This window comes from Ictidomys tridecemlineatus, chromosome 8, assembly GCF_052094955.1.
Source record: "Ictidomys tridecemlineatus isolate mIctTri1 chromosome 8, mIctTri1.hap1, whole genome shotgun sequence".
Classification (NCBI taxonomy): domain Eukaryota; kingdom Metazoa; phylum Chordata; class Mammalia; order Rodentia; family Sciuridae; genus Ictidomys; species Ictidomys tridecemlineatus.
The window spans coordinates 139,557,365-139,569,670 of NC_135484.1; the positions used below are offsets into that span (position 1 = coordinate 139,557,365).

The window sequence follows — 12,306 nt, forward strand, 5'->3', positions numbered from 1 at the left end:
GGAGGACATTCCAGTAAGGTCCTAGGAAGAGCTAGGAGTAGGAAGAAGGCTGCCTGCAGAGCTGATGCACTCAGCAAGCCCTTCCACACCAGCCTCTGCACTGGGGCCTTTTATTTCCAAAATTTAAAAATTAATGTTCAAGGCTGGGGCAGCAGTTCAGTGGTAGAGAATACATCCAGCATGTGCAAGGGCAGATTCTGTGCACGCACGCGCACTCGAACACACACACACACACAAATGATGAACATAAAAATAATGAAAGAAAATAAAATATACAAATCAACTTTCTATTTCCAAAAGAAAAGAAAAAAAGCTGATTTTTCAGAACTGCTTCCATGCGTTCAAAACCAGGGGGTTGAATTTCTTTAATTCAACTGCACATTAAAAACTGATAAGAGATTTCAAATGAAGGAAAGGAAGAAATGGGTGCAAATACACTGGGGACCTTTTTATGGTACTGGAGTGTGAGGATGTTAATTAAAGGAATCTCAGAATCAGAGAGGATCTGAGAAAGGAAGGAGTGAAGACTTAATTTTAGGTGTTGTTTCATCAGGTTTAAGGGGGAAAAAAAAAAAAGCAGTTCATGAGCTACTTGCAACTCTTCTCAGGAACTTCATGGGCCTCCGAAAAGCTCCAGTTGAGACCAATTTAATAAAAATCTCTCACCCCAGTGAAGGACCTGTTAATAGTGAAGAGCACAAATTAGCAAATCCTGGGGCATTAAATGAGCAGTGCACAACCTGAGATACCATTCAAATGGTGTTCTTCAAAGAGCCCTACTCAAACAGTTTTCAAAACAGAAGATAAGAACTTAACTGTTGTGCACGCTGGCTGGACCACGAAGTTCCAAAACCTGGCCTCCCTGTGTATTGCAGCACCCACCAAGTGAATTAATAATAATTCAACTAATGACTTGTGTTCCTACCCTCAGGGGGGCATTATGCTCAGAGGCTACACACCTGATCTCCAGAGGTCGTCCATGCCCTCCAGGGAGTCATTCCCATTTGTATTTTGCAAATGCAGAAGCTGAGTACAGATGATTCAGCCAATTACCCACTTTACTTGGCTACTGGGTAGGAGAGCTGGATCTTGAACCTTCTGTCTGCTACCCTAGGTCAAGTTGCTTTCACTGTGTCACCAAAGAGCAGACAAAAGAGCGGGAGGTGAGCATAAAAGGAGCCCAGGGGAATCCAGCCAGACCAGTCCAGGACTAGCACAGCCCGTCCTCATTCTGGACTCTGCTCTGGAGCCACCCTGTGTCCCCAGCCCTGATGACCAGCAGGAGTGATTTCGAATGGCTCATGACCATAGAAGTCATACCCTCAGATGGAGGGCCACAGAGGCCCATTCAACTAAAACACAGGAGAAATTCTTGCAAGTATACCTAGGAGTCACAGTATCTGTAAGTAAGCGGGAAGCCAATCAGACAGGAGCAGCTCTGGAGAGTGGTGAGTGGAAATAAAATGCTCTCTCACCAGAGCAGATCGGGCAGGGGTCTCTTTGTCCCTCAGCTCTGATGGTCCTGGCAAGGACCACCATATCCATTAGGAAGAAGATAATTTTTTTAAAAGAATGAATGTGCTGGTAGCTGAACTGGGCCACTATATTGCCCACCAGCTAGGGGCACTTGTGTGTGCACTCAGGTTATGCAAAGCACCAACATTACAAATGGATCCTAATAGGCAGCCCCTCCAGACCCTGTGCACGTAGGTACAATGCCCTTCTATCTGGATGACTCTTCACATAATTAACTTTTTGTGTAACATGTTACTTCATCTTCCCCAATTACACTGGAAGGTCCTTACGGATAGGATCTGGAACTTTGACTGCAGTTTCCAAGAAAAGTCTTGCTTATATCCAGAACCAAATACAGCCATGTGTCACATAAATGACATCTCAGTCAATGATGGACTGCACTTTCAACCGTGATCTACAAGATGATGTGACCTAGTGGAGTCATGGATGTCTTGTTTGTGTAGTACACGGTGATATTCATACACCAATGAAATCAGCAAACTATACGCTTCTCAGAACGTGCCTCCATTATTTAGCAACACATAACTGTAGAAGTTTTCTTTTAAAAATGACTAGAGCTGGACACATGGAGCAGTGAAATAGGACTGTCTGACACCCACCACACATGCATGCTCTACTTGCAAGTACCAGGAACTGCCAAGGGGAGGAAGGTATGTTGAGGACATGGGTATTTAACAGAAGCCAAAATCCATTGTAGGGAACAGGTTTGTTTGTTAGAAGTTGAGGTCTCAGGTTGCCCTTCAGAGGCATTTTTAAAGGGGTACTTGCCCTCATGTCCCCAATACCATTCAATTTGAATCATGATGTACCAGCCATGATGCCCCTGGTCCAAAGGCCTTTAGAACAGGGACAGTTTGATCTGTTTCCAAGTATTTACTAAGCAGCTGTGAAAGCCAGGTTCTGTGACAGGCAGGAAGTCACTCTGTCATGAAAAGAGTTTAGATCCTAACATCATTAATAACCCAATAAGTGCTTATTTACGCCCTCACCTGTCCCCCACTATCATCACCAGACTTGGGTGCCCTGAATGACTCATTCCCGAGTCCAGTCCTCATGTGCCAGCCCCTCTCAGGCCCTGATTCTTCCAACAGATAGGGAGTCACAGCAGAGGGAGCGAGAACAAAGTCGAGTGTCAGACCCATGTCCCAATTCTGGCCCTACTCATTAATAGCCTCATTTGATGACCATACACTGCACCTGCTGAGTGTCAGACACTGCAGAGCAGCAGGCCAGAATCCTAGTCTGACAGAGGGAAAAGCCCTGGGAACAAAGGTTCCAATCCTGGTAGCCAGTGGTTTAAATGGCTCCCATCCTGTTCTTGTCTACTGTTCTCCTAGCACCCTGCACAGTCCCGACCTATGCTGGATGGATGTTCAGTGGTGTCCACAAATAAGCAAACACGTTCATAGCAGGCGTTTCTTGAGGGCTCACTGTGCCAGGTGCTGTTATGAAAGTCACATACATTAACTCATGCAATGCTCACAAGCACCCTCAGAGGGGACGTTGTGATAACCTACCTGCTCAACTTGTAGTCTGACCCCAGAGTCTGTGCAGTGAGCCATTATAATATGCTAAGTTCAGGCAGCCGGCAAATCACAGAGGAGGCAGTAATCCTTTGAGGACATGGGCAAGGTCTTGTCCTTCCTGCTGATTTCAATATTGACATGGATGTGACCAGCCAGCACTGTGATGTCTCCATTTCTTCACCTCCTTACCTCCAACAACCATTTCCAGCTTCTGTCTCGACCATCATCTCTCATGCCAACCCTGGGTGTTGTCATAGTCTGCAAAAATGTTCCACTTCCAAACTCTCAGTGCAGGACTCTGCCTCCCAGTTTCGTTGCACCCTTCCAGCTCGCCAGTCCTGGGACCTTATTGCAATAATGGAGATACCACCCAACCACTCTGTTTTTACTATTAAGTGCCTCGTCCTGCCTTCATTACCTTCCCTACTCTCCTGAGATTCCGTGGTCTATTATTTTAATCTTTCCTTTGCATCTGTCTCCAATAGACTTGACTTTCTTTATCTCTGTCATCCAGCCAAACTACAACATTTTTTAATTTTTTTTTGGTACACAAATGGAGCACAACTTTTCATTTCTCTGGTTGTATACGATGCAGTCACACCATTCATGCATTAATACATGTATGTAGAGTAATAATGTCTGTCTCATTACACCATCTTTCTCACCCCTATGGCCCACTCCCCTCTGCCTAATCCAAAGTTTCTCCATTCTTCCCTTGTCACCCATCCATTATGGATCAGTATCCACATATTAGAGAAAACATTTGGCCTTTGTTTTGGGGGGATTGGCTTATTTCACTTAGCATGATATTCTCCGACTCCATCCATTTACCTGCAAATGCCACAATTTCATTCTTCTTTAGGGTTGAATAATATTCTATTGTGTATGTGTGTGTTTGTGTGTGTGTGTGTTTGTATGTGTATAACCGTTTCTTTATTCATTTATCTATTGAAGGGCATCTAGGTTGGTACCACAGTTTAGCTGTCGTGAATTGAGCTCCTATAAACATTGACGTGGTTGCATCATTATAGTTTGATGATTTTTAAGTCCTTTGGGTAGAGACCAAGGAGTGAGATAGTTGGGTCAAATGGTGGTTCCATTCCAAGTTTTCTGAGGAATCTCCATACTGTTTTCCAGAGTGGTTGCACCAATTTGTGGTCCCACCAGCAATGTATGAGTGTGCCTTTTCCCCCACATTCTTGCCAACACTTATTGTTGTTTGTACTCTTAATAGCTGCCATTCTGACTGGAGTGAGATGAAATCTTAGTTTTGATTTGCATTTCTTTAATTGCTAGAGATGTTGAACATTTTGTCATATATTAGTTGGTCTATTATATGTCTTCTGTGAAGTGTCTGCCCAGTTCCTTAGCCCATTGATTGACTGGGTTATTGTGTGTGTGTGTGTGTGTGTGTGTGTGTGTGTGTGTGTAGTTTTGGGGGTTCTTTCTATATCCTGGAGATTAGTGCTCTATCTGATGTGCATGTGGTAAAGATTTTCTCCCATTCTGTAGGCTGTGTCTTCACGTTATTGATTGGTCAAACTACAATACAACCATCAACTACATCAGAGTTGTTGAATGTTTCTGAGAAAAAATATACATCTGGGATGACAGGGGTATCTGAATTCATGGCCACAGACCTCAAAAAACAAAAAAGGCCCTCAACAACACTAACACTGCCTCAAGCCATTTGCTTCCCCACGGTCCATAACGGATCGTATAAACCCTCTGTTGCTCCTCAACACACCACAGACCCCACCCTCCACTTTCCCCCATCTGTCTGCACATGACCTTCATCAAAAATGAAAGGAATCAGACAGGAGCCCCGTCTGCCCGTGGCCTAGTGGCTAACCCATAAATACCTATGCCGACCCCATTCTGCTCCCTTTCCCTCCTACACTATGGGAGTAACGTTGTGCTTCTCTCAAAAGCAAATCCTTCCTTTTCCGCCTTCTTAAACCCCCACTCCTCCATATACTCCCTCTCTTCTGTGTGTTCCGTCTTCTTCTTTCAACACAACTCTTCCCTTCCCAAGAGGAGTGTGGTGCCGCCGCTGCACACGTCATGAATAAGGAACCAGGCACCCGCACACATCCTCCCTGAGAGCACTCATTTCCCCTGCTTTCCTGTTCTGCAAAGCTCCAGCTCCCTCACCGCCATCCCGCTCTGAACCCACCCCACCTGGGCATTCCATCTCCACCTCTTCAGGGCTTTTGTCAATGTCACCCAATGATGTCCAGGTTGCCAAAGCCAGTGCACAATTCTGTCCTCACTTTACTCAAACTCTGAGCGCTGGCATCCAACACAGTTGGTCTCACCTCCTGTTTGAAAAACACTCACCTCTGGCTTCTTTGATGACATTCCCTTCCATGGCGGGTCCCTTGGTCTCTTTGATCAACTTCTACACCCAACCTCTGAGAGTCGAAGGGCTTCTGGGGTGCTTCTAGCCTCTCCCCTTCTCTGCCTGTTGATCTTGTCCCCTGGAGCTAGGGTCTTATCCTGTCCCATGGCTTTATCCCCCCTACCTGTAAATGACTCCAGTATCCATAGTTCCATTCCTACCACTTCCCCAGACTCCTGATACATACATCCAACTGCTTTCAAAGACCCTTTATTAACCATTACACACACATGAGCGTGCACACACACATGTGCACACACATACACATACACACATGGCTTTTCCTCCCCAAGTTCCCCCATATCAATAAATGGCACCCCCACCAACCCCAAGTCCCCCAAACCCTCACTCTTCCTGTCCACTCATCAGTGAGTCCTGTCTCTGAGTGTGGCCACGATTCTCTAGTGTTTCCTGGCCTCCACCACCTGCACCTCCACCCTTCACAACCTTTCCCTCCTCTGGCCACGGAGGGGCCTCCCTTTCTGCCTCTCCCCTCCATTCTCCATATAGCAAAACACAAAGAGAGTGTTTTCATTTGACTTTTTAATACCTTTCCCACTGCCTCTTAGTGAAATCCAAACTTCCTTCTGCATCCTCAACATGCTGAGATATCTGTCTCCCTCCGGTTTTCCAGGGTCTTTTCAACATGGTCCCTCTTGCTCACTGTGCTCCAGCAAATCTGTCTCCCAATTTCCCACACCAGGACCTTCATCCTTATTCTATTGCCCTAAAATTCTCTTCTCCCAGCTCTATAAGTTGGTTATTAGCCTCCTCTTGGTTTCTTTTGCTTGTTGTCTTGCTTTTTGGTGCTGGGGGTCAAACGTAGGGCCTCACCTACGCTAGGCAAGGGCTCTGACACTGAGCTGAAGGCCCATAGCTCAAGTGTCACCTCCCTAGAGATGGCTTCCTTGACCAGTCACAGCCTATCAAGCACAGAATCTCCCGGTTCCTGGTTCTTGCAAATATGTACCAAGGGGGATTTTAATTCCTCCTAATCCTATGAAGTGGTCCCTTTTATTCACATTATCAGTCCAGTCTTAAAACAAGAAAACTGAGTCTGCCCAGTGTGGTGGCACCAACCTTGAATCCCACAGGCTCCAGAGGAAAGAGGATCGCAAGTTCAAAGCTAGGCTCAGCAACTTAGCAAGGCCCTAAGCAACTTAGTGAGACCCTGTCTCACAATAAAATATAAAAACAGGATGGGGAGGTGGCTCCATGGTTAAGCACCCTTGGATTCAATCCTCAGTTCAAAAACAACGAAACAAAATCTGAGTCCAAAGAAAAAAATGACTATCACAGGCCAAACAGAAAGACAGGAGATGGTCTCAGTCTGGAACCCCTCACAACCCACTCCAGGGGCTCTTCACCCCACCTTTCACATCACCTGCATGTTGCTTTTCAACACTGTTAATAGTATGGATATCATCTTGTTCAGTTATTTCTGCAATGTGAGCCTCCTCATTAGAATATAAGCAACGTGAGGACAGAGACCATCACTGGATCCCCAGGGTCTCCTACATACTTGACAAATAGTTGGTGCCTAAATGAATAACTAAATCAAGAGCAGAGTTTGGATCAGAAACTTAAAATGCTTTCGTCAATACCTGCCCTGATTGTCACACCTACCACGGTCCATATCTGTGTGACCACTAACGATGAGCAGATCATTCTCATGTCGAGGGGTTGAATAATGTTACCTGTGCTGTGTCTATTTTTCAGAGCAAGTTTACTATGCGGGTCCTGTTGATAATTCTAGTTTTGATGTTCCCGAGGTAAGTCTGAGTTTTCTGTCTTACATTGTTACTTAATTATTGTATTGAACATTTCGTGAAGATGGAGACAGAAGTAGAAGAAGAGGGGGGAGAAAGGATGAGGAGGAGGAGGAAAAGTAAGGAATTAAACAGTTTGAGATTTTTCCATAGGCCATCACTAAGAAAACCCTTTCTCAATAAAGCTGTTACTCTATAGTGGACACTTAGAAGTGTGGCTTCTAAGTGTCCACTATAGAGTCAATGCATGGCTTTACCCTTTTGGATGTTCATTTGATGTGTCATTGAAACTTTAGGGATTTTCCAGGCACAAACCCAACTGAGAAGGATGCTGGAGTCTTGTGCACAGGATTGCCAAGGTCTATGGGCTCCATATGGCTACACTGATTGGGGTGTAGGGGAGGCACCACGCACAGACTGGCAGTTCAGAGAAAGGAAGATGCATAAAACCACAAAGGCTTAAATGTCCCCCTTGTAACTATTATCCATGGTCTGTGACTTAGTTTATTTTCTGTTGCTATAACTGAATGTCACAGACTGGGTGATTCATAAAGACTAAAGGTTTATTCAGACCATGGAGACTGAGAGGTCTCTAGGAAGAGGCTGCATCTGGTGCGGTCCTTCTTGCTGGTAGGGACTCTCTGCAGGGTCCCAGTGTAGCCCAGAGCATCACATACTACACAGAAAAGACAGAGATAAACTGCTTTTTATTACAGACCCACTCTACAGACTGCCCATCAATCTATTAAGAATGGATTAATCCATTTATGAGGGTATACCCCTCACAAGCGAATCACGTCTTGGTTCCACCTGATCTCACCTATTTACTGGGGATTAAATTCAACCCAGGTTTCGGTGAGAACATTCAGACCATACATAGCAGGCTAACTAAATAAAGTGCTCATGTCCTGGACTTTCACTGGCAAGACTCACAACTAATACTAGAAATTTATATTTATTCCATAAAAGTTAAAACTCCAGATAATGTGATTTATGAAATGTCTGAATTCGAGCCGCTCTGGCATAAGCAATATATTTTCAATATGCTACTCCTTCAAGAATCTTACGGAAGAGCACGAAAACAATTGTGGAAATGTAATCATTTAATTTCTTTGTTTTTTTTCGAACTTCATTTTACCAGCCATCCCAAACCTGAAAGAGCCACAAGAGACGAGATTCATCCATAAGGAATCTCCTCCACTTAGCTTCATTTCTGGGTTTGCTTCCTTTCTGCCCAGCCTCTGGGTTTCTGTCCCACAGCAGCATCTGGAGAGGCCACCTTGGGTTTTCACTGCCCTTGTTCTCACAGCTGGGGTGGAAACCCCAGCTTTTTCTCCTGGAATCTGCAGAGTTTTCTCCTTAGGTGTTTCAGTATAATATCAAAATTTTTCAAGAAAGGAAAACTCATCCTTTCTTCACTTCTAGGATCCAGGGCCAAAAATCTTCCAGATAGCTTTTTTTCTCTCTCTCCTTAAATCTTTGCTATTTGATTTTTTTTTTTTTTGGTCTCATTTTCCTTCTGATACCCCACAGGAGACTGACATAAAAGTTGCTAACCACTGATTTTCATTTTGCATAATTGGCTTTTTCTTTAACTAGCTGCCCTTAGCAATCGCTGTGAAATAGAAAAGGACTTTTTAAAGTCATAGAACCCTTCTGAAAGAAAACTCACCAGAGATGTAAAAAGCTTTACAGGTGTTCCTTGATTTACAAGGGGGCTATATCCTGGTAAACCTATTGTAAGTTGAAAATAACTTTAAATCAAAAATGCATGTAATGCACCTAACCTACCAAGCATCCTAGCTTAGCCACAAGTACATTGTAGACTGTTGGTTGCTATCGCTTGGGATTGTGTGGCTAATGGGAAGAAGCCTCAGCTCTCTCTTGGTGCCCATGATCAAGACAGGATCATACTGCATATCACTATCTAGAGAAAAAAATCCAAATTCAAAATTCAAAATATCTTTTCTACTGGATGCATATCACTCTCAAGTCATCCTAAGTCGAACCACTGTGACTTGGGGACCAAACCTATTGTAGTCATTTGCCATGCTTAGAAGAAGAGCAGTACCTTCCTTCCTTAATCCAGAGCAGTGCTAAAGGAGGTATGGCCTGATGTGAGGGCAAAGCCACGGTCAGGTCTCCTGGGCATGGGCCTCCTCCCCTTCTGAGGCTCATGCCTGGGACAATGGCAGTCCCTGCTTGGTCAAAAATGTAGCTCAATATTAAGTGCCTTGGTATTACTTTTCATTTATTTTTTAGGTAGAGAAATAGACAAATACTATTTTTAGTTGGCATGTAATAATTATACATATTTATAACATATACTATTATATTTCAATGTTTGTATACAATGTACAGTCATAAAATTGGCATGTCTATCATCTCAACATTTATCCTGTTTTGGAAACATTCCAAACCATGCCAAATAGCTTATTTTCCATCTAAAACACCCAATTATTTAGCCTAAATTGAAGTCTTGCATGCAATTTTATATCTGTTTATGCCTTCTATCTTCTTAATTAGAATTTAGAGATCCTTTGGCTTCCCAAAGCGTATGGACAACAAAGTATAGGTATAGTCTGAACCATGTATTACTAAGGAAGCAAATACACATTCCTAACTCACAAATGCAGTGTCCTCCTCAAGAGCACAAAGACTGCAGCCATCTGTCCATCTGTCCCCAGATTGTCACAGTTGCCTAAAGACTATTACCAGGGTATGTGTGTCTTATAATGCATCATCTAGAGCACCTTCCTCCAAATACTCCATTTTCTTTTCGACTCATAAAGCAATAATGAAAAACTCATTTGGTTTTCAACAATTTTGCAGATTGTGGGCTTACATGCACTTGGAAAGTTAAACAAGAAGTAGAGAATAACGATGATGATGATTATGGTGATAATGGTGGTGGTGGTGGTGATGATGAAGAAACACCATCGGATAAATTTCAACTGGCCTTTACTCATAATTCATTCTCCAACTTTTACACTGCTTTGGTGAAATTCCTAACACTGCTTCTAATATCAGAGTTGCTTGACATTTGACCTGAAGAACCACAGAATCCTCAAGCTGAATCACCTAATCAGTCCTCACACCCAAAGAATCACCCAGAGCATAGCCTGCTTCTCTCTAATGCAATTTCCACCTGAGCCTTTGCTAATTGCTAGAAAGTTGCCCTCTGCTACCAAAAAGCTCTCGATCTTGCAACTTCTATACAATGGTCTGATTTATTTCTTCCCTCTGGCTTGATACAGATTAAACTCCTTCCCTCCTTTGGGTGACAGGCCATTCAAAGATGTGCCAGGCATTTCTTATGTATCCTTCTCTCTTGACTTTTCTGCTCTGCTTGCCACTACCTCTCACCACTCTGAGTTTTCTTCTCCAGACTGGTGGGTCTACAGACATGCTACCACAGTGTGCAGAGAACAAGACAGAAGCATGTCAACCCCTGGGATATTCCCACAATTCCTCATCTAGCATGGCTGTCATGGCCTCTTCTAAGTGGTGATATGCCACCAGCAAATGAAGGGAGCTCTCTCTAGAGTCCTGTTGCTAGAAAGGAATCCTGAAAGATGGCACCCTTCTTCATGATAGAGCATTTTGGTTCTATGCTGTGAAATTTTTCCCCCACCGGGATTTCCTCCATTTCAACAAATGATACTTTATCCTCCCCATTGCGAGGCCAGAAGGCTTTAATCCATCTCTTGCCTCTCACCCACTTGGGTTTCCTCAGCAATCATAGTGGCTCTTCTTTCCAAATCTATCCCAAACCCAGCCCCTTCTCCCTATCCACCAAGTCATGCTCACCTCTCACCTGGATGTCTGCAGTCTTCTCCTACCTAATCATAGGGCTTCACCCTTTCCCACTACAGCCTCTTTTCAACATGGCAGCCAGAGAAATTCTATTCACACATAAATCAAATACAACCACTCTTCTGGGGAAAACGGTCATAACTTGAGTTCCTTTTAGACCCTTTTAGACTGGAAGCCAACATCCCCACCCTGACCTGTGAGGTCCTAAGGTTCTGGATTCCTGTGGACTCCCACTCTCCCCTCCTCTCCTTTCTCTCCTGGCAGCACCGCTGGCCTCCTCAAACTCTGAGCCATCAGCCCCAGAGCAGCATGGTGCCCCCCCTGCACCTTCTTCAGGTCTTTGCCTAAAGATCTTTCTCTCAGTAGATCCTCTCTTGACCACCATCCTTAAAATTGCAAACCAGCTGAGGATACAGGGGTAAAGGTGCATTCATACATTGTTGGTGGGACTGAATACTAGAACAACCACTTTGGAAAGCAGTATGGAGATTTCTCAAAAGAGGAGAAATGGAACTACCATATGACCCAGATATTCCACTCCTTGATATTTATCCAAAAGAACTAAAATCAGCATACTATAAGGATGCAGGCTCTTCAATATTTATAGCAGCTCAATTCACAATAGCCAAGTTATGGAACCAACCTAGGTGCCCTTCAACAGATGAATGGATACAGAAAATGTGGCACAGACACACAATAGAGTTTTACTCAGCCATAAAGAATTAAATTATAGCATTTTCTGGTAAGCGGATGGAATTGGAAAACTTCATACTAAATGAAATAAGCCAGACTCAGAAAGTCAAGGGTCAAATGTTTTCTCTCATGTGCAGAAGCTAGAACAAAATAAAACAGGAAAGGCAGGTTGGGGGTTATTCCATGAAAACAGAAGGGAAATCAGTGGAGTAGAGGAAGGGAATAAAGGTGGAAGGAAGTGGGATGGGATGAAATGTGGAGTGAAATTTACAAAATTCTTCTGTGTATGTATATGAATATTCCACGGTGAATTTTACCAATTCAAAAAACAATAAATAAATGCAAGGAAGACCAGTAGAGTATAGAAAGGGAAGCAGGGAGAGGAAGGAGGGAAGAGAAACAGAAAGAACTGGGGACTGACAGAGCAAATTATATCCATGCATGTATGATTATGTCAAAATGAAGCCTGCTATTTTGCATAATGATGATGCACTCATAAAAACATTTTGAAAACTGCAAACCAACATTAGTCCCACCCTCCCCAGCTCTCCCACCCACTTCTTCC

At 43.8% G+C, this 12,306-nt stretch overlaps 1 protein-coding gene across 1 annotated transcript in view; it reads left to right on the forward strand.

The window, feature by feature from the left end:
* The window catches only part of Ly86 (lymphocyte antigen 86), a 56,267-nt gene that overhangs the window by 42,744 nt on the left and 1,217 nt on the right, over positions 1 to 12,306 (forward strand). The window contains exon 4 of the mRNA XM_005327490.5: positions 7,183 to 7,235. Coding sequence (XP_005327547.2) covers positions 7,183 to 7,235 — 53 coding nt within the window. The remainder of the gene's footprint in view (positions 1 to 7,182; positions 7,236 to 12,306) is intronic.